Consider the following 23,552-nt stretch of genomic DNA (forward strand, 5'->3'; position numbering starts at 1 on the left):
TGCTTGTTTTTCGTTTTCTACTGCATTAACGACGACAACGACGACGACAACAACAACAACAACAACAAACAACAACAACAACAACAACAACAACAACAACAACAATAATAATAATAATAATAATAATAATAATAATAATAATAATAATAATAATAATAATAATAAAAGCAACTGAATCGTGGACAGCCTCGTTCTCCAATAAATGCCTTTTCTTCACTTTGAACCAAAGCCTCGAGGCAGGAACCAGGGTTGGCTCTTCTTCCCTTTTGTCTTCCAGTAGTAGTAACATCTATTGCCCCCCACACACACACCAAAATTTGTGCTTCTCGCAGACATAATCGATCGGTGCGATGTTCTTCTTGTGATTGGGTGCATACGTTCACAGAGGTGACTGTCAATCATCGATCGATAATCTTAACCCATTACTTGGAGTGCGAGGCAGCCAAAATAAGCAGATCTTAAATGGGTTGCGGGTGCGAAACTCCCCGGCGGGCAAAACCTACAAGAGCCGCCCGGCGCTCACTGCCTAACGGGAGCCATTCCCACGCCGCGGACTGGCAAAAATCTCTTCATCGCGACCGCCCTGATTGACTTTCCGCCGATAGAGGATGCTTTACGGTAGAGCAGCCGGAATCGAGGCGGTGGAGGAAGCAGGAAGCAACCCCGGTTGCCTCCTCCTGACCGCCGCGGAGCTTTCGCCGGCTGCAGCAGGGGTGGGGAGAGGCGAGACCCGGTGGTGCGGCTGCCGTAGCTCCCGGCCGCCCCGTCGAGACGGGCAGGATGGTTCCCACGACTGACAGCGAGTCTCCGCACCTGCTGCTGGGCCGGCTGCGCTTCCTGAGCGAGGCGACCGGCTGCCTGACCCGGGCGGAGCCGCTGCCCGCCGCTTTGGGCTACGTGCCCCGCGAAGTGCAGTACAAGCTCTGCAAGGATCCCAGCGCCCAAGGCGCCGCCTCGGCCTCGGGCCGGAGCCTGTTGTCGGTGTGGGAGAGCCCAAGCAAAGCTGCGGGCGGTGCGGGTGCCGGCATCAGGAAAGGTCCGGGCAGGGCCACCATCGAACTGCGCAAGGGATCGTGCATTCGAGCCAGCGGCGAGGAATACTGCAATGGGAACGGGCTCTGGGTGAAGCTCACCAGGGTGAGAGAGGGACAAGGCGGGGCTCCTCGGGCGCGGCCTTTGGACCTGGAGGCTAGTCCGAAGAAACGGAGCGAAACCCTGGCGGGTCGAAACCGTTCCGATCCTGCTATCCACACCGTTCCGAGTGGATCCTGATCAGGATATTTCTCTAGACTGCAGGGGTCTCCAACCTTGGCTACTTTAAGCCTGGAGGACTTCAACTCCCAGAATTCCCAGCCAGCTTTGCTGGCTGGAGAATTCTGGGAGTTGAAGTCCTCCAGGCTTAAAGTAGCCAAGGTTGGAGATCCCTGCTTAGAAGAGGCCAGGCCCGGGCTGCATCCTGAATATTTATTTATTTTATTTATTTTTATCAAAAGCTTACAATATAACAGAAACAAGAATAAACAAGTTTAAATACATGAAATGGGAACTAATAATTGGGGACAATAGGACAGGGATGGTAGGCACGATTGTGCGCTTATGCACCGCCCTTGCAGACCTCTTAGGAATGGGGTGAGGTCAATAGAGGTGAGTTTGAGGGTAAAGGAGTGAGGGTTTGAGCAGGTAACAACAGAATCAGGTCGTGAGTTCCAGGCATTGATCACTCTGTTTGCAGAAATCGTACTTCCTACAATCGAGTTTGGAGTGGTTTACATTTAGTTTATATCTCTTGTGTGCTCTTGTGTTGTTGTTAAAGCTGAAATAGTCATTAGCTGGTGAGACGTTGTAACATATGATTTTATGTACTATGCTTAAGTCTAATCTTAGTCGTTGTAGTTCAAGGTTGTCTAAGCCAAGAATCTTAAGTCTGGTGCTGTGAGGTATGTTCAGAGGCACTCCAGAGTTATTATTTGAAGCTTTTCTAACTTGAAATTATAAAATTAAAAAAGGGGACTTGATGCCTCAACGATTGAGATAGAAGTGGAGATTCCCATTTACCCCCATTCTGTTCCTTTCCATTTGTGGCTGTGTGGCACCCACGTAAATCAGTCATGTAAATGGCTGAGTGGGTGGCGGAGTTCAGATATCCCGTTTTTGCCAAGTTTGGCTCCCAACGATTCCATGGGGATCCCTTGCAGTCTCATGATAGAAAGTTTACGACTAACTTCACCCAAAGGTGGTTTTTTCAAGAAGCAACTGGACTTTCTGGCTTTGCTTTGAAGACATTTTGCTTCTCATCCAAGAAGCTTCTTCAGCTCTTAAAAAAAAAAAAAAACCACCAGAAAGTCCAGTTGCCTTTTGAAAAAGCACCTTTTGGGGGCAACCATGACCTGGATGACTGAGAATCTCCATAGATATTTAGCATTGACTTTGTTCACCATGGTTTCTCCCTCTCCCTCTGCAAATTCCCACTCCATCCTATAGCCTTGATCTCCAAACCTTGCTTAGCATTTGGAAGATCACCTGCAGCCAACCACCTGCCATAAGTCTGTCAGTGTTAGTGTTGCAGGAAACAAATGATCAGTTTTGAACTTGGAATAGACTGACTATGTAAGAAGTGCATGAACTGTTTGGATGTCAAACAGTTGCCAGAACTAGAGACTTCACTTCATGCCTCTTCAAAGCTTATGAGCACCCAAGGCTATAGGATCAGACTGATCAGTCTTACAGATATATGCCAAATTCTGAACATCCATGCAGAAACGTTTCTAATTAATCAAATTGCCAATTCCATACAGTTTGTTGTACAGGATAACATTTTGTATACCGTATATGCCTTTATTTGTATACATCTTTGTTTTTTTCCAAAAATGGGAAATTACTGTGAACAGAAATAGTTTAGCTTGCTATTTTATTTTATTTTATTATTTTATTTTATTTCTCTAGGACTTGAGAGCAAAGAAATATCTCTTTGTTTTATCCCCACTATTCCAACTCTCTGAGTTAAATTGGGACTGGGATAAAATGACAGGCTCAAAAACCACACAGTCAATTCTGGATGGCTCTTTGCTCTAGTTCACCATCTTGTTCACTGTATTTCATTGACTCTGAAATTTGTGCAGGCATATTTATTATCACAAAGACACACCTTGAATTTACATAAGGATTTAATTGCACAAATAGTGCAAAGGTCTTACACATTTAAACTTTATATGTTTGTACTGTAGTAACGAAGCCTCTTTTTGATCAACTTAGACTTTATTGCTCATGTAACTATGTGTTCTAACCATATAGGAGCAACTTCAGGAATACAAGTCTGGTTGTGACCTGGAGGAAGGTTGGGTCCTTATGTGTAAGCATGCAGATAGTGGGGACAGGCTGGTACCAGTGGAATCTATGGAGAGGATTCAGAGGCAGCAACAGCTCTTTGGGATGGATTTTAAACCAGTAATCAGGTACAGAATCTCACTTCTGCTTGGTTGGCTTTGGATGAGTCATTGTGGAGGATACTGCAAATGTGAATGTAAGCAAATATATTTTATTTGTCCACAAATCTCTGGTTGTCAGAGCATTCTTAGAAAAAAATGTGTGGCACAAAAGGAAGATTCTAGAGAGGGGCTATTTTTTTCTAAAACATGTAGATATGCCCATTTTTTAAATACCATTTGTGAATCATAGTGAATGGTTTGTCTTTAAAAATTATTTCACATTTGTTGATTCATTGATCTGATAAATTTCTATAACAACAAAGATTGTTTGTCTAACAACATGGATTATAAATGTAATGTTGTGCACCTTCCACAGATGGCTACATGTTGGTCCATATTGATTTGTTCTCATAATTTTTTCTTAGAATTTTTCTTTGTAGCCAATCAGTTTCTCTTAACTTGGAGTTGATGTTTATAATTTTTTTGGGGTTGTTTGTTTTTTACTCCAGATGGGAACAGGTGGTGGATTTAACATATTCCTTGCATCTTGGAGCAAAGCCAAAAATCATGGAGCCAGATGTGGCTGCAGTAGAGAGACTTCGGTAATTTCATTTTATTTTGGGGTAGGGTGGGGTACTGGTTGCTTGGGGTAGTCAGTGCATTACTTTGGGAATAGTGTTTCGGCCTATGGAGTTGAGTTAGGCTTTGTCATCCGCCACTAGTGGAAACCGTTCTTTGGTATAAAGCTGACTGAAGTAACACACTGGGAGATATATGGTATTATGGGATGAGGAAATGAAAAATATGACTAAGAATGAAGGAATAAATAGTTTCCAGGTTCTGACTATCCCCCTCAGTGCTCCTTCTGTGCTACTGACTGCCATCACTGTTTTGTAGGTTTGTGCCACCCACATGGAGCTATGAATGTGATGAAGATCTGGTACATTTCCTTTATGACCACATTGGCAAGGAGGATGAGAATCTGGGTAGTATCAAGCAATATGTGGACAGCATCGATGTCTCCTCTTACACGGTATAATATTATCAGTGGATCGGATCTCTTTCTAGGGGAAACTCTTCCTCAGAATATCATCCGTAACTTGTTGTCAAGGATTATGTAGTTGATAAGCAAAACCATAAGGGTTGTCTATAAATATTGTCTGTAAATTGTTCTTGCAACTTTCACAGTCGATGATGAAGGATGAGAGGCATTGTATGCTTACCTTGCTCGGCTCACAATAGAAGCTTCCTCTTATTTTAGTTTTAGAATAACCATTATTCTTCAGACTCTTCAGTATTGATGGGCTTCCATTATTCTTAGCCAGTGTGGCCACGTTGACAGAAAATAACACTACATTCCAGCACTTTCACATTTCATTTGTCTGCCTCTGAATTTTGAACTCCCTTTTTTAGTCTTTGTAAAGGATGAGAAACATAGAACTGTGATGACCTCGGGGGTAATGTAGTCCACATACATCCCACCTTGTTCAGTGCAGGTACTGCTAGAGCATCTTTGACTGACAGCTTGCACAAACTGAAAGTTCCTGCTAAGCTGTATCATGTCTCTACCTCCTTCTGTTTTAACCAATTAGTTCTTGTCCTCTGGAATAAGAGAAAATAAGTCCACTTCTTAGTTGTATCTCTCTATACATACACCATTCTTCTGAGAGATTCTGAACTGACTCCAATTTGTTTGCTATGGTACTCCAAATGGGGTCTGAACAGGGCAGCAAATACTGTACTTCATTGAAATGCTTCTCAAGTGAAGCACATTCCATCAGGAACATGTCTGTATGAATAAGTAGGGCTGGTGCTGCTGGGCTAATGTATTGCTGTGCTTCCTTAGGAAGAATTCAATGTTTCATACTTGACCGACAACCACGAAGACACCTACTGGGAGAGTGATGGATCCCAAGGCCAACACTGGGTCCGTCTCAACATGAAGAAAGGAACCATAATAAAGTTAGTAATTAAATACGATCCTTCCTTTCCTAGCCTTTTCTCTGTAAAGCAAGATTTTCTTCCCTGTCATTAGATACAAAGTGATTTAGGGATCAGCCTTTGCAAACAGATTGCTGTTCTAATTCATTTGGCCTTCCCCAAAAATAATTATTCTTCTATTCTGTTTTCTGTATTCTATTGAATGTAGATCCAGTAGCAAGATGGGTTTAGACATGTATTTTGTGTGTGTGGTCTTGATTTGTGCCTAGGCATTCTTCTTTCAGAAAAATAAAATTGAGAAATGCTTAACAATGAAAAACATCTGAATTTATTGCACAATAAACTTTTCAAATATTTCCACTATAAATGTAAGGCTAAGACACTATATTAGATTGTATCAGAATATATGCAGTTCTTCAATTTCATGTCCTTTTTATGTCAGAGATACCCTGTTTCTCCAACAGTAGGGCCTCCCCCAATAGGAAGTCCCTGCATGTTTTATAGGCATGAAATGAAATTAAGCCCCTCCCCCCAAATTAAGGCCTATATTAAAACATGCGAAATGGGGGGGAATGGTGGGGGGCTTGCCATTAGGAAGTACTTTTGTTGCACACCTGGATATGGTGCTGCCTGCGTTGACCCTGATACGAAGTGCCCCACCAACGCCGAGATCAACATCCAAGCCATCGCCACCCACCCGCCCGAAGATGCAACGGAGGGGAATTAAGTCACCCGAAAAGACAGCCTAGCCATTTTTTCGGGGCTCAAAAAAATAAGACCCGGCCTTATTATATGAGAAACACGGTAGATAAACACTTTTTCTTCCTCCAGTGGCTTTTTCTATTAATAACCTGAACCTCAGAGTGACACAAAGTGAACCACAGAATTATGAAAGATATACCCCCTCTTCTTAATTCAGAATAGTCTTATTTTGTCCAATTCTTTCCGAATGTTTGAAAAAAGTCCAGAAAAAGACTGAATCTGATTGAACTGTTTTAAGGTGGGCAGTTCTCCTTTCCTTTTCCCTCATATTTTAGGATAGAATAAAATAGAGAACAGAGAACAGAGAACAGAACAGAACAGAATAGAATTCCTTATTGGCCAAGTGTGATTGGACACACAAGGAATTTGTCTTGGTGCAAATGTTCTCAGTGTACATAAAAGAAAAGATACATTCATCAAGAGTCAAGAATCACAAGGTACAACACTTAATAATAGTTATAGGGTACAATAAGCAATCAAATCATACTAGGAAACAGTCAATATAAATTGTATTTTCCTCTAATTTAAAAGTTGCAGGAGAGGGTTGCAAGAATGGATGCCAAGAGCGTCTTCATGTTTCCAAACATCTATAGTGATGGCTTGTAAGCATGCCAAACAATCCTTTATTGACAGGAATTCTAATAACTGAGAAAGTTTTCAGCAGGAGTTGTTGTTTTTTAAAGAAAGCTCCTTGTGAGTTTCCAACCTTCACAGAACTTTCTTGTGACAACTAATTGGGGTAACTGCCGGAATCCTGACATCTTGCATTGGAAAGTTTTCCTTATACCCCTTTGCTTTGCCTCACATTTGTTATTTCAATTCTCTCCATTAGGAAACTCTTTCTGAGCGTGGATACAACAGATGAAAATTTCATGCCAAAAAGGGTGGCTGTGTATGGCGGTGAGGGTGATAACCTGAAGAAACTGAGTGATGTCGGCATTGATGAGTGAGTCAGGGCCATGGGGAGAGATGGAGGCTAACAGAACGAAGCTGTCCTCCTAAATTTTATTCAAATGGTTTAATAGTTGCCCAGAACTTGTCATTTCCTGTGATATGGGAAGGAGAAGGAGGAATAGAAAATGAAGAGTGTTATATTGATCAAATACTGCTGCAAAGCAAGGAATTAATGGTCCAGTTGCCGCTGGTGAAGTGCTAGGGGTTCATATGTAGTTGTTGGTTGTTGATATTGGGGTCAGTCAAGAGCCACGGTGACACAGTGGTTAGAATGCAGTACTGCAGACTACTTCTGATTGCTGGCTGCCAGTTCAGCAGTTCGAATCTCACCAGGCTCAAGGTTGACTCAGCCTTCCATCCTTCAGAGGTCGGTAAAATGAGGACCCAGATTGTTGGGGGCAATAGGCTGACTCTGTAAACCGCTTAGAGAGGGCTGTAAAGCACTGTGAAGCGGTATATAAGTCTAAGTGCTACTGCTGTTGCTATCATATCTCAGGGAATTAAGGCAGAAAACATTATGAATAAGCCCACAAATCATTACTATCTTAATGCTTTTATTAACCTGCCTGGAATTAACAGAGTAAGAAGCAAGAACTTCATCTCTTTTGCTTTGGGCTGACCTATCATCAGGTTGCATAGAGAGAATAGAAATTCTTTGTTTGGCAATCTGTTTGGTTTCTATACTGGGCTCACAAAGATAGCAACCAACCAGTTTTAGCTAATTTTCTGGTATGCAATTCCTTGTTGTCTAAGGCTTTATCCTACAAATCAAAGTAGAGGACAGCATTATTAATATCAGCATAATTATAGAAAGAAACACTGCAGAGGTAATCCTCCTTATCAACTGCCTCATTTAGCAACTATTGGAAGATACGAAGGTATAACAAGAAATAGCTTTGCAATAAATCTTTACATTTACTATTTTTGGTGTTTTCTGGTCACACGATCACCATTTGAATGCTTAATGACTGGTTCCTGGCAAGCAGAGTTAATAGAGAATGCTGCAATAAAATTGCAAGTCTCAGTCACATGGCGTCTCATTTTACAACCATAATGATTCATTTAACAATTGAATAGGAAGTGATGTCATGAGCCTGATTCAGTCATGTGATTTTCAGCTTAGTGTCTGCAGTATTTAGTAATGGAGTTGCCAGGGCTAATTGTGGTTGCTACGTCAGGACTACCTGGAGTTATCTTTATACATAACACTAGGCAGTGTTATGTATAAATAGATATAGGCAGTATCTACAGTATATATTTTAACATTTTGCCTAATATCTGTAGGTAGCTCTTATATGTCCTATCTGCAGTGGTGTATTAACATTAAGTAGACTAAGCACATACTTAGGGCACCAGGCCCAAAGGGAGCACCACAAAGTTGAGAATATGGCTTTGTTTGTACAGTATGTACAAAGTGGGGAGAGCACCAAGTTTTGTCAGTGCTTAGGACACCAGTGAGCCTTAATCCGCCACTGCCTATCTGACACCACTATTTTAGGAGTCAAATTTCTACCATCCTTTCCCGCTCCCTCCTCGCCCATCAGAGGGAGTTTGATAGATCAATTTGTGCAATTCAGAAGGTTGGAATGAGAACTAGGAGTCTTTGGGTCCCAGTTGCCGTTCACAACCCAATGTAACACAGTCCCAGTTTTCAGATACATAAAATTGAAGTGTTGGCCGAGGGGAGGGTTATACTACTATGTGCAAGATGAAACAGATGATGATTTATTTATTTATTTTTTTGGTCCCTAGGAGCTACATTGGGGATGTATGTGTGCTGGAAGACATGACAACTCACTTGCCAGTCATTGAAGTCCGCATTTTGGAATGCAGAGGTGTGTGGGTGTCAATATGAGGATGAAATGTTTAATCTTTGGGAGGATCATTTGGTAATTCTGAAACTCTAGTTTTTGGGATTTTATTACACCTGTACGCAATTACAAAGAGCCAGATGTAATGATGTTGGAGGGATAGCAGTGGTGGTATTCAGCTGGTTCGCACCGGTTCGAACTGGTTGTTAACTTCCTGAGCACTTTGGTGAACTGGTTGTTGGAAGAAATCATTAGGGAGGAGGACCAGTTGTTAAATTATTTGAATCCCACCACTGAGGGATAGACAGATAGACAGACAAACACACACACACACATATTATAGTTTTAAAAAGAACATAAAAACTACACAAATTTATACCGAATAAAGAAAACAATGAAAGAAAAACAGAGCCAAAAGGAAAAAGACAAAAAAAACATTCTTTTACTTGATTTTTGCATTCTTCAACAATTACTTCTTTCTATAACAGCACATTGTTTAGTCTCCATCTGAAAGAACTAGATTTTCTTTTATAAACCAGACTTAACAGGATTATGGTTTGCAAAAAACCTCTCTTGGTAAAATATCTACTTTGGGAAATCTAGTTGCCAAGCCTCTTGAAATCCAAATCATCTCTATTCTTTAAAAACACCTGTAATCCTTTTGAAGAACATGTATTTTCTTTTGGTGCCATTTTTCTGCTACGTATTTCCAACCCCCCACGCCAAACAATAATTTATTCTCTCTGTACAAAGGAATTAATTATGTCTTTAAATTATTTGCCTTCTGCATATGGTCCTTTTCTGCAGATGATGGGATTGATGTCCGACTCCGGGGCATAAAAATCAAATCTTCTCGGCAACGTGAATTGGGGCTCAATGCAGACATGTTTCAACCAGCCAACCTAGTGAGGTATCCACGACTGGAAGGGAGAGATCCTGATGTGCTTTATTGGCGTGCTGTGATCCTGCAGAGGTATGGAAGTACTAGTTAGGAACACGGATAAAGAAGTTTTAATGAGCCACATTTCCACAACTGTGGATGGGAATAAGAAAATATGCGAGAGGTCTCGGCAAGCAGTTGAATTAATTAAAAGAGCAGATCTTTTTTTATCATTATCCCATCGTAGGCGTGTATCAATTTTCTTCTAGTGTAATAGTATGTGGGGAAAATCTCGGGAGACTGAACCAAGAGAAACTGCCTAGGACAGTGGTTTTGGGCTCCTGTGCCAAAAATTGCACATGCGCCAGCATGCACGCACTCGTGTGCCAACACCCAGAATGCAATGCACGCCCCCCTCCCCATGCCCCCTGCACATGCGCATGCAATCCCCGCCCTTACCTGCACTGCGCCTCACAGCTGATTTTTCAGTTGGTTTGAGGCCTTTTTCGGCCTTCCAGAGGCTTAGAAAAAGCCTCTGCAAGGCTTTTCAGGCCAAATTATAGGCCTGTTTCATTATTTCTGGTGTTACAGGAAATGACGAAAGAGGCCTATAATTCATCCTGAAAAGCCTTGTAGAGGCTTTTTCCAAGCCTCTGGGAGGCCGAAAAAGGCCTCAAACCAACTGAAAAAAAAATCAACTGTGAGGCGCACGCATGCGCAGTGAGGTAAGTTTGCCTGCAGCTCACATGCCAGCAGAAATGGCTCTGCGTGCCACTTGTAGCACGTGTGCCATAGGTTCGCCATCACAGCCTAGGATACGGCCAGAGGAGAGAGAGCATAGTCTGCAGCTTCATCGTGAGCAGGGTAAAAGGGTCTTCGGACTCTCTCTAATTTCTCAGATTGTAAAGGAGATTGAGGGAAGAAGGATTGCACTTTGAGACTTGCAAGATTGATCAATGTCAGTTACTAGGCACAGGAAACAGGAAACATGGCCAGATGAGCTAAGTCTATATTGTAAAGTTACACTTAAGTCTCAAAGTATAATTCTTCCCATCTCCTTTGTAGGTGGAAAAATCAGGGAGGGTTTCTTCTAAACCTCTTTTCCACATACCATTCCACCTAGGAATACTAGATCTCTTTGATTGCAATGCTGAAGCACTGCTTATTTGAGTGCCTACTTCCATAAACCAGGAAGCATCTCATTCTTCCACTAGCCTTTCCTAGTATTATGACCATGCGAAATTCTCTTCATTTTCATTGCTGTTCTTCATTTCATGGTTCATAGTTTCCCGGCAAACGTTTTTTAATTATAAAGGCTCAGAGAATTTGTTTGGGTGGGAGACACATTTCAGAAATAAATAAATAATCCTCAGTGTTAGAGGGATGCATAGAAAAAATTAGGAGGAAAAAATACTGTCTTGAGCTCCTTCTGGACAGATGGAATATAAATCTATAATCATAATATTGTTCTATTTACATAGTTAATCACATGGTACCCCCACCATCATGCATCGCTATATATCATTTAGATATTGTTTCCATATTTTTGGTGCTGTTTCTTTTTGTTGGGATAGGTTTATCAAGATCTTGGACAGTGTGCTTCATCACCTTGTACCAGCCTGGGACTACACACTCAGCACCTTCAATGAACTAAAGGTGAGGTGACTAAACCTCCTATTGATGGATCTATACCTGTGTTGTTGTTTTTCACAATCAATGCAGTAATAGTGACCATTCAGTAGTAGCCAAACCTGCCTTTCCTTGGAAAAACTGAAGCAGTTGAATGAATGTATCTGCTCCAACCTAACTAACATTGCCATCCTGTTTCTTGAAGGTGAGTTGAAAATGATGTAGCAGAGAAGATGTGTAAGCTGGGGGGCTCTCCTTCAATCATTATATAAGCAAGCCCGGCCTTTTGAAAAGGATGGCTCTCTAACTTCACTTTAACAAGAATGTGCACGTTGTGTTTTCTTTTCACATTTCAAGTTCATTTTTCAAGCTTCAGAAAACCTTTTCTATTCATCGTTCTAATCGGATCCTTTTAAACCTGAATTTAAATTGATATGGCCATTTAAAACCCAATTGAATGATTGAACTGCAATTCTTCGTCCTCTGTGGTATCCGCAGGTCGTCCTCATTTAACAAGCCCTCGTTTAACCAATAGGAACTGCAGCAATTATACAAGATTGCTCATAAATCTTCAATAAATAAAAAAACATCAACACTTTTAATGAGAGATGGGAATGACTCTGTTCATTAAATGCACATTTTCCTATATCAGAGTGTTCCTAGTAGGAAAAAGAACTAAGTTATCCGCTTATCAAGAATACTTGGGTGGTGGTCATGATGAGAGCCCAACTGGCTGGAAAAGTGAGGGAAAGTGTGTTAGATATTGGGCTATTTCCCTCTTTGAACCAATTGTTGTCCCCTGACAGCATATCAAACAGTTTCTGTTGCTGTCCAAGCGACGCACAATGCTAATCAGCCAGTGCCTCAAGGACTCTGAAACCAGCAAGCCCAACTTCATGCCACGTCTCTACATCAACCGGCGCCTAGCTATGGAACATCGCGACAATCCTGCCCTTGACCCTACCTGTAAAAACACTGTCTTCACCCAGGTAAGTGGAAACACATAGAATAGCAGGTCCTTCTCCCCTATGGGATCCTCCAGATATGTTGGGACAATGATTTCCCAAACTGCTGTCTGATATTCTGGGAGGTATGGAACTAGCATCTAAAGAGTACCAAAGTAGGAAAGATGTATTAATATTATTCAAGAGTAGTAATTTCCTTCTGTATTTCAAAGTGCCTTTTTATGCTTTGCTCTTGATATAATGAATGAAATGCTGTTGATGTCTGTATCACAGCTAACAAGCAACCATGGTGCAGCCTTTTCAAGATTGGGAAGCATCACTTTGGGATTCTTCAATTTTTAATAGAACGTTTACAGGAATTTTTAATTTGTGTCATGTATGTGTGATTTGTCCTCTATGATGGGTCCATGGCCCCCGGGCTGTGGCCCACTACCAGGTCTTGGTCTATTCGCAACTGGGCCACGCGAATGGAAGACCGGTGCACATGTGCACACGCAGGCACAGCGCAACTTGCACAAGAGGCCGGCCAGTGCATGTGCACACATGCGTAGCTCAACGTGCACGAGTTTAGCTACATGCGCATCTGTGCCAGCATGCTGCTTGCACTGTGTGCCAGTCCGGTACTCATGTGACCCACTTCTCCTCCCTCCCTCACTGGGCTATCAAGCCACAAAGGTTGAGGATCACTGCTCTATGACAAGGGTCTCCAATCCCCAGGCTACAGAATGGTACTGGTCTGTGGCCTGTTAGGAGCTGGGCTGCACAGCTGAGGTGAGCAAGCAAAACTGAAACCATCCCTCCTCCCTGGTCTGTGAAAAAGTTTTCCACTAAACTGGTTGAGTGGCGGGTGAGCGAGCAAAACCGAAACCATCCTCCCCAAGTCCATGGAAAAATTATCTTCCACAAAATTGGTTCCTGGTATCAAAAAGGGAGTGCTGCTCTATGGTATCCACAGGTGATCTTCGTTTTAACAACCTCTCGTTCAGGGACCATTCAAACTTAAACGATGGCACTGAACGACTGATAGCTATGACCAGTCTTCGTGTCCTGATGTACTAATTGTTTCCCTTCCAGTTTCCTGCAGAATTAAAATGCACTTGATGGCTCCAGGGGCAGGATATTCTTGCTTTGCTATCTATAAGCACCATTGTGGACTATATTTTGTTCCACTGTTAAAGCTTTAGCTGCACTTTCTGCTCTTCTTAGGTATATGAAGGCCTGAAACCTTCTGACAAGTATGAGAAGCCACTGGATTATAGGTGGGTAATCCTTGAACTATTTGTCTTTCTTTCTTGCCCTTTTCTATTTCAAGTTTTTGGGGCTCTGAAAATTTAAAGGCCTGTATGACAACTATCATAGAATTTGCAAATAAATCAAAAGTTCATTTTTCAAGGAAAGATAAAACCAAATATTAGAGGTCCTTGATGCTCTCTGAGTCTGGTCGTTTTCTTGCAGACATTTCATTACCGAAGCTAAGTAATATCATTGCCATTGTTTTGGGATTGCACCCCACATGCCTATTACTATGTACCTTACTTTTGCCACAGTCATTCTATTTTTATCACAGGTTATCTAACTATTAATATAATCTTCATAATTGGCTCTAATATTTTGACTAATAACTATCCCACTTGATAACTCTGATTTTTATTTTATCCCAGGTGGCCATTGCGGTATGATCAATGGTGGGAATGTAAATTCATTGCTGAGGGCATCATTGATCAGGGTAAGTTTGAAACTCTGCATAGACCCAAATGATGCCTTGCTTAAATTTAGCCTTTAGTGCTCTGCATTGTTCAATAAAAGGCAAATAAAAGCACTTTTCTTGGCTTTGTGTTTCAGTTTTGAGGAACTGGAATTAAAATGGCCATGTAAAGGTCTAAAGAGCATTTTTGTTTTATTTTGTTCCTTGGTCTCAATTTGTGTTATTTTATTATGCCCACCATTATCGCAATGGTACCTGCAGATATTATTGATTTTGATAATTTGTAATTGAGCATTTAGATTTTCTGTGGATCATGTTTGGATTATAGGCAGCACATTATCAAGGTTATAGGATTTGAGACCTGGAAATTCGGCTATTGCAACAGGCAGAAAAATAGTTATTGTGTATCTGTATTTTTAGTAGTATCAGTTTTTTTCTTAGAATAGTTCTGCAAAGTCCTGATAAAATAAGAATAGATTACACAACTCATAATTTTGATTCTCCCCCCTCCCCCTGTAATTTCCCCCGCAAAAAATGGACTTTCTAAAGTAATGGGAATGGGAATATCAGAAATCCAGGGAAAGTTGATGTTTGACAAAAAGGTAAAATGTGTTCCCTTTTATTTTGCTTTGTTTGTTTTCTTTCTGACAGGTGGTGGTTTCCGGGACAGCATTGCTGATATGTCTGAAGAGTTGTGCCCTAGTTCATCTGAGACGCCCATCCCACTGCCATTTTTTGTCCGCACATCCAATCAGGTACTATTCCTTGCTCAAACCAAAATTAGATCAAGCCTTTTAGGTCTTAAGGCCAAGATAAAAGCTACCTAAGAAGAAAATTAATGGCAAAGAAACAACACTCAGTGTTCTGGAGGTTTTTTCCAATGCCATTGAATTAAGTCTTCCAGAACTGTATTTCATCTGTTACGCCTGCTTGTTCTGCTCAGTGTGTTAAAAGTGCTTCAAATCAAGATTGTTGTTTTTAATTTCTTGTGTCCAGGTTAAGGCACTAACCTGGACACAAGAAATGTTGCAGTATCTCTGTTGGCCTTTGGTGGATTTTCTTTTGCTAGGTGCTGTCGTGTTCAACTGGGAGTTCTTGTACGGAGTTATGCTGATATAATCGTTATACTATTGCTTAGTTGATTGTTTTAAGTAAGATATTTGTCGTTTTAGGGCAGTGGAACTGGAGAGGCCCGAGATATGTATGTCCCAAACCCATCCTGCAAGGAATTCCTCAAATATGAGTGGATTGGGCAAATAATGGGTGCAGCTCTTCGTGGCAAAGAATTTCTGGTTAGTATTCAATATCGACTAATTTCTCTTTGATACCAGAAGCCATGTTTCTTCATACTCAACTCACTTCATACTTTCTATAGACATAAATTTTCTGAACATGTGCTCTGTCCTTCATTTATATAATCATTTGAAAGAATGTAAAATTATCACTCTCTTGTGTCCCAAATATAGCTATAGGAATAAAAATGGGGTGTGTATGTTAGATACCTCCATGTTTTTAAAAATTATTAACCTGCAAGTCTACTCCCCTTATGTCCTATATCACTGAAGGTGAGGGAATAGTGGAAAAATGTCATTCCAGAAAGAGTGTTTCATTCTTATTTATTGATCAAATTGAGGCATATATTCTCTTTTCTCTTGGATTTCTTTATTCATGTTTATGCTATTTCCTTTCATATATGCATTTGGTTTGTTAATTCAAAAACTTTGTTTCTTTTTTTGATTTAGAATTTTGACATAGCCTAGGGTCAAGGGTAAGCTGTCTTTTTCACATCAATTAGCAAACATTTTCCATCTGAAACTATAAATCAACACAGCAAAGAACTGACCAACATCCTTCTTTTCTATAGAGCCTATTCTCATCAGACATTTGAGATAACTTGGGACAATATTTCCTAGTTCGTTGTCACAAATTTAAGTGTTTTTACAAGAAGCTGCACTGGCAATAGAACACCTTCCTCCTGACCCTTGGTCATACTATCATGCAGTTAGGAAGGGGCAATGCCAAACTAAAAATATTTATAGTGGGTCCTTCTCAGTACAAATTATCCTTCTCTTTAATGGAGGACAGTTGACCAAATAACTTCCAATTCTGGATATGGGCATGTCTGATATACAAATAGCAAGTTCCTTAGCTTTAGCATGTGTCAGCCATTCCAATTTTTTTTGACTATGATGCCAAAGAACTCTAACACTATTTTGTTATAAGGTTACAGTGACAAAACTTTGCAAGTCTGAATGTGCTTTTTCCTCCCTTTATTCTCAGAATTATTCCTACTGCCCAGTTCATTGCCTAAGATTATGGTATTCTTTGGAATTAATGCCTTAAATGAGAGACAATATTCTGTTTTATTATTATGTATATACATTTATTAAATTTATTTTTAAATATCACTTTAATAAAAAGCTCAAGGCAGCTAACAAAAAGAAATGCACTTAAAATAATTTCAAGATACTGAAAAACATTGAAACATATCACAAGAAAAAAAATGAAGCAGCAATATTTGAAATAAGTATCTTTGCTTCATCTTTGAAGAATTTGTTTGGACATAGAGTGTCAAATGATGGCAACTACCCTTAAAATGCTGCTTCTCTTCTTTTCTGTTCAAGGTCCTTGCCTTGCCCGGCTTTGTTTGGAAGCAACTGACAGGTGAAGAAGTGAGTTGGAATAAGGATTTCCCTGCTATTGACTCAATGCTTGTAAGTCATGAGTAGCATTTTTGTTTCAGGGTTAAAAACTGGTGTATAGGCTGTTGGGGACTAAAAATATGGAACAATACCTAATTGAGCTAATGGCTTGAAATTATTTTTTAAAATAGTCATTGAGAAGGAGGGATAAAACTTCCTTGCACCTTAGTTTTTGTAGATAACTAGAAATATCACAATGTTTATCAAAACCATCAGAATGTATCTCTTAAGCATAATTTGTTGTTTTGAAAACACTTTGACCATAGGTTATTACATCACATAACGATGACTTCAATTTAATCAAAATCCCAGCGATCTCTTTCTAATTTTCTTGGTTTCTTTCCATGCTCTCAGGTAAAACTTCTGGAGATGATGGAAGGAATGGACAAGGAGACCTTTGAATTCAAGTTTGGGAATGAATTGACCTATACCACCGTACTGAGTGACCAGCGCATGGTGGAACTTATTCCTGGTGGCATTCGCACTGTAGTACACCATGAAAACCGGCTAGAGTTCATCCATCTGGTACAGAAAGCACGGCTGAATGAGAGTAAGGAACAGGTAATTATTGTGGCATTTTAGTAGTATAATTGTTACTTTTTTCTCTACAGTTTATCATCAGTCTGTACCAACATGTTTTAGGAAATATTGGGCATTGTTTAAGCAAATTGATTACAGAAAATTTGACAGAAAATTATACATTCTCATAGACTTGTCAGAAAAGAGTTATTTATTTTTAGAAGAACTTTTTTCCTACGCATCTGTTTTTGATCTTACATATTCTTTTCTTACCTCTTTTTCCTAATCCAGATTGCAGCCATGCAGGCTGGACTTCTGAAGGTAGTTCCTCAGGCTGTCTTGGACCTACTCACTTGGCAGGAACTGGAGAAGAAGGTCTGTGGTGACCCTGAAGTTACAGTTGAGGCCTTGAAGAAGCTCAGTATGTATCTCTGATACTTGGACTTCCTGTTGTGTATTAGAATGCTCTCATCTTGAGGAATATACTGTACATGTTCTTCATTGTACCTACTATTAGCTCCACATGCAATTGCTAGTTAGTACAGAATCCCAGCACCAGTTACTTTATTGAAAAAGTGTGTGGTGAGTTTGAGCTAATTTAGTAAAATCTTTTGCCTCCCAACTAATGGATATTTTTTCATCTCTAATCAGCTGGATCTTGGTATGTAGTTGGCATTACTGTTTCTGTACTGTTTTTATCTTCTTACAGCTCGCTTTGAAGATTTTGAACCATCAGACACCAGAATTCAGTACTTTTGGGAGGCCTTGAACAACTTTACTAATGGTGAGCAGAGTAAACAAATGTTCACTGTTATGTAATAGTGGATATAAGGGATTTTCTGCCATTTATTGAATGATTGCAGAGTCAAGTATATTTTATGAAACTTTTCCCATTGAGAACTACCAGTCTCTCCTGCAGAACCCATTGTTGAGAATTTTTCTTCTTTAAAAAAAAATCATTTCAGATGAGGAGGGGCGGAAGTGATGTCAGATTAAGTAAATAACAGCAGAATACAGAGGGTGAACAGTTTTCACCACAACTGCTATCATATATTTGGTTGCAAGTGACATTTTGACCCATTGAATAAAAAGTAATTCCTGCTTTCCAAGGCTAGCATTTTATGATAGAGCAGAGGTGGGAAAAGATTTGCAGACTTCAACTCCCAGAATTATGCTGGCTCAGGAATTCTAGGAGTCCACAAGTCATCCCTATTTCATTTTCAAAGAGGTATATTATGGAGAGGGACTTGTGATGAACTGATGAAAGCCATGTACTTTTCTCCTTAGAGGATCGTAGTCGCTTTCTGAGATTTGTTACGGGGAGAAGCAGACTTCCAGCTCGAATTTACATCTATCCTGATAAATTAGGGTGAGTCTTTGGGAGAGAAGACTGATTATTGGTCCTTTGGAGTTTTATTATCTGGTAAATTCTTCTGACTTACCTTGTTTTCTTCTGTCTTATGGCCAAGCTCGGAGACCACTGATGCCCTCCCTGAATCATCCACTTGCTCCAGCACGCTCTTTTTGCCCAACTATGTCTCGTAAGTCTTACTCTAGAAGACATTTTTATGGTTGAGCAGAGGTGGGGAACGATGGCCCCTTTAGGATTTGCAGACTTCAACTCCCAGAATTATGCTGGCTCAGGAATTCTGGGAGTCCACAAGTCCTAAAGGGGCCATCATTCCCCACCACTGTGAGGTAGAGACACAGGAAAGAAAATTTGGGGAAGATTAGATAAGAGCAGAACAGCAAGGACTGTTACATGCTGACCAGGAAAGTGATATTCACAGTAGATAATGATAACACAGTTATGGAGTGGAAGAATTAGAGAAATGTAAGAAGTATTAATCTATAGTACAACACAGGAAATGGAGTCTATGATAGTGAGGTAACTTTCATTGAACAACCATAGACAGGTAAGCCAGAGAGTACTCTGTACTATGGGGATTTTCAGAATACCTGGAAATGTTAATCTAAGTTTTTTTATTTTTAGTGCCAAAGTTTGTGAAGAAAAATTGCGTTATGCCGCTTATAATTGTGTGGCCATTGATACCGACATGAGTCCATGGGAAGACTGAAACCTGGAAGGATGCTGGTTTTGCTGATGGTGGTCTGATTTTTGTCCTTGCTACCTGGAACAAGCTCTTGCACTCTGTTTATCCTGACCCACCTTCCACATAGTGTATATGGGTGTACATATCTAGAAAATAAAATATCAAATGTGAACATTATGTTAACATGCTGCTTTTCAAGAGAAGCTTGAGCAAAAGCTTCCAAGCAAAAAGCTAGATAAGATTTGTGATATAGTTCCCTCCTGAAGTCTTTTTACTTTTTTGTCTTTTTTCATTTCTGTTTCTTCCTTAGACTGCAGTTGATTGACACGTATCTGGGAGTAAGCTTAATGCAACTCAGTAGGGTTTGTTTTTTGATTACACATTTGGACCAAAAATGTGTGAATTACACGCAAAACATATACTTCCCTGCCCCTAATTCATCCAGAGATTATATTTCAGAGTCTCTTTTGCAGCAGTCAAGCTATTATTTCCAACCACTTGCCTGTTTTTATGCAAAACCACAAATGTATCTCTGCTTCCCTTCTTTTTTGCCTGAATTCTTATTCTGACAATTGTACCTTAATGATTTTTCCTTTAATAGCTGCATAAACACCTCTGACCACGAGTGGGCATTGTGGAACCATAATTGAAAAAAAAAATCCCTGCCTTAGTCAACAGTTAACATCACGTTTTGGGGTTTTATTTTAATGGTCAGCACCTCCCTTTCCTTCCCTTCTTAAACCTCTGCTTCATACAACCCAAAGGAAACTAAGGCAATTCTCTGCCTGTGATGGTTAAGGAGTAAAATGTTCATCTGCTTATCCCAACCTAGAGCTATTTCTTCTGGCTAAGACCCTTAAAGCAGGGGTCCCCAACCACCGGTCCGCGGACCGGCACCGGTCCGTGGAACAAGTCCTGCCGGGCCGCTGGCTTGCTGGGTGCCGCCATCTTGTTTTGATGAAAAAGTGCTTCGGTGAGCTTTTCCGGGTAGAAAGCCATTTCTACCCGGAAAAGCTCACTGAAGCGCAAGCGCCGCCATCTTGTTTTGATGAAAAAGTGCTTCCGGTGAGCTCACGGAAGCACTTTTCATCAAGATAGCGGCGCCAGCTGATGTCGATACCGGGCCGCGCCATAAAAAAGGTTGGGGATACGGGCCGCAGTGTAAAAAGGTTGGGGATCCCTGCCTTAAAGCCTTTCCCAAGTGTTCTACCTCTTGATTACTATCTTGAGTAACATTGCTAAAACGTGCTAGTTTCTGAAAGCTGAAATCCCAGATCTGTCCATTTATTGTGCAAATAGGTACAACCTGGAAAGAGCTTTGGGGTGGGAAGGTGTCAGAAGAGCAACAAGTTTTTTTGACAAGGGATACCAGTAGTGATTACTCACCCTAATTCATACTGCCAACCTCCCCTTTTACTTTACTCACATGGTCACAGCTGTATTGGTACATTTGCCTGTTGATGCCCCAACACAAAGATTTTGACTGGATGGGAGACCTGACTCCTCTGCCAACATTGCACATGCGGTGGGCTGTAGGTTAGCCACCTGGGTGGCCCGCCCAAGCTGGCGGCTATTGTTGCCACATAATGGGCTTGATTGGTAATTGGGGAAGGGAATATGGCAGGAGGGGGGAAGGGAGAAGAAGGACGGGTGTCATCTCTGCAGCTGGGCTTTTGTCATGCAAAGCGGGGAGCAGGAAGGGAGGCTTCTCGGTTATCTGGCAGCTTCTCTTCGGGGCTGCTCCCTTCTTTTACGCTTTATTTTCTTCATTTCTATTTTTAAACCGTGATCTTCACTTCGCCTTTCCAGACAACCGAGGCTTCTCCATCTGTCGCCCTACAGCAGACCAGCCCGGAAAGCCTGTGAACTCTTGTCAGGGAAGGCGCAGATGAAAGCATTGGGGAAAAGGGGTGTGTGTGTGTGTGGTGTGTGTAGGCGTCTGATTCTGCCGTATTCATTGCATCTACCTCTTCATCACTGAATCGGACAGGAAAAGCGCGGGGAGGGAGGCGGGCGTAGAGGCGAGGGGCTTTCGGAGGTGCTGGCGGCCCCCCGAGGCGAGTAACAAGAACCGGGGATTAGGCGGGGAGGCCTGCTAGGCGAGGACGTGTAAGTCCCGTACCGCCTGTGGCGGGGGATTAATTACGGACCACCCAGCTGGCGGGGAGGGCACCGGCAGGAAAGTTGTGTCCCGAGTTCAAGAGGCAGAAAAGACGCCTGTTGGCTGCCGGGCGGCTCGGGGAAGAGAGGAGAGGAGCGCCCCGCGAGCCGCCTGGCCTTTTCCCTCCTCCCGGCGCTGCCGATGGAGGGCCGCTTCCGAGCTCCGAGCCATGTTTAGGAGGAGCTCGACGCAAGGCCAAGAGGACGTAGCCGACAGCTCGGCATGGCCGAGACTTTTCGGACAGAGGCGCCTCGGCCCTCCGGGAGTTTGTGGCTCTGCTCTGCTTACTGGGCTTCAGTTTCCTTCCTGAAACTGCAGCACCTCTCTCTCTCGTAACGAAGTTGGAAGGTACCTTGGAGGTCATCTAGTCCAATCCCCTTCTCGCTATTTCTGATAAATGGCTATGCAATTTCTTCTTAAAAAACCTCCAGTGATGGGACACCCACAAGTTCCGAAGGCAATTTGTTCCGCTGGTTAATTATTCTCATTGTTAGGAATTTTCTCTTTAATTCTAGGTTGCTTTTCTCCTTGGTTAGTTTCATCCATTGTTTCTTCTTGCCTACAAGTGCTTTGATAAACAAGTTGGCCTCTTCCCTGTGGCAGACCTTCAAGTACTGGAGGATGCTATCTTGTAATCCCTGATCCTGGTCTTTTTTCTAAACTAAGTATACCCAGTTCCTGCAATCGTTCATCGTATGTTTTAGCTTCTAGGCCCCTAATCATTTTTGTTGCTATTCTCTGAATTGTTTTCAAAGCTACATGCACCAAAACTACATGCAGCATTCTAAGTGTGGTCCTACCAAGGCTTTGTAGAGCAGTACTAGTACTTCAAGTGATCTTGTTTTTACCCCTCTGTTAATGCAACCTAGGATTGCATTGGCTTTTTTGGCTGCTACCAAAAAAAAAACCAATGCTCTCTCTCTCTCTCTCTCTCACACACACACACACACACACAATTTTTATTAGAGTTTATAAATACAGTAAGACTAATACAAATAATTAAGAAAAATATAAAAAAGAAAAAGTACCAAGAGATAGAAAAAAACATAAAAAGTAAGAAAACCATATACTGTAAGTATGTATATATATGATATATTTGTATGTATATATATGATCTCCCACACCCCTTTAGACAAGCATAAACAATTTTTAAACTTTATATCTTCTCTAATATTTGAACTTTTTAAAAAAGTTCTCATCTTCCCCTATATCAACTCTTATCAATGAATCCTTTAGTTCCAATCAGCAAAAAGCAATTAAGAGTTACCAGAAATAAGTAACATTTTAATTTTGATCTAATAAAGCCACTCTGCATTCCAATTTATCATTTTCAATTTATCATTTCAGAAAGAAATATATCTTCTGGGGCAGCGTTTCTCAAATCTTATATCCACTCAGTGACAATTAAGTAAACATTTGGAAAAGAATTACCCAATTAAACAAATGTCTATATTTTGAGAGCTGTGGGAGCGGGGAGAGTGGGGACTTTGTTATATTTTTTGGTGAACAAGAGAATTATAGTTGCATTTGTGTCAAAGGCCTAAATTTGTTACAAAAATAAAAAGTCCAAACTCAAGAATCCGTTCGCTAGTTGAATTATTTTATGCAACCCCCCGGAAAATAACTATTAGCAAACTTAATGGTCAAGAATGCTTGTCTAGAAATTTCTGAGGGGTAAATGGTCTCCACCCTCAGGGAATCTCACTTTAAATATTGCTGTATTTCCTGTTTGCGCTTTTCTTTGGGACTTGCTTGTGTGAGTTCATGTTTGGATTATTGCTTGCAGGGCCAGTGAAGTAATTTTGCAAATTTGACTGGTGGTAAACCAGGGGTGTCCAACTTTGGCAATTTTAAGGCTTGTGGACTTCAACTCCCAGAATTCCCCAGCCAGCATTCTGAAGTCCATAAGGTTTAAAGTTGTCAAAGTTGGACACCTCTGTGGTAAACTGAAGGAAGCTGCAAGGAACCTTCTGGAACACCTCTACCAGCAGTCTGTGGAGGACAGCCTCGGAATCACTGTGGGTTGAAACCTGGGCAGCAGCTG

The 23,552-nt window shown here is 41.1% G+C and overlaps 1 protein-coding gene across 1 annotated transcript; it reads left to right on the forward strand.

Moving 5' to 3' along the window:
• The first annotated feature begins 444 nt into the window (after positions 1-444).
• On the forward strand, positions 445-19,519 carry HECTD3 (HECT domain E3 ubiquitin protein ligase 3). Its single transcript, XM_087960177.1, has 21 exons — positions 445-1,137; positions 3,292-3,452; positions 3,935-4,027; positions 4,323-4,458; positions 5,272-5,387; positions 6,961-7,074; positions 8,835-8,917; positions 9,701-9,866; positions 11,348-11,429; positions 12,209-12,391; positions 13,574-13,626; positions 14,029-14,093; positions 14,724-14,827; positions 15,245-15,364; positions 16,697-16,786; positions 17,129-17,335; positions 17,585-17,714; positions 18,003-18,077; positions 18,581-18,662; positions 18,763-18,834; positions 19,287-19,519. Exons 1-21 carry the CDS (start codon positions 781-783, stop codon positions 19,369-19,371), a joined length of 2,574 nt encoding a protein of 857 aa, XP_087816303.1. The 5' UTR covers positions 445-780; the 3' UTR covers positions 19,372-19,519.
• The last annotated feature ends 4,033 nt before the right edge of the window (positions 19,520-23,552 follow it).

Source organism: Notechis scutatus, chromosome 3 (genome assembly GCF_049901735.1).
Source record: "Notechis scutatus isolate UNSWTSFEM ecotype Mainland chromosome 3, rNotScu1.2, whole genome shotgun sequence".
NCBI lineage: Eukaryota > Metazoa > Chordata > Lepidosauria > Squamata > Elapidae > Notechis > Notechis scutatus.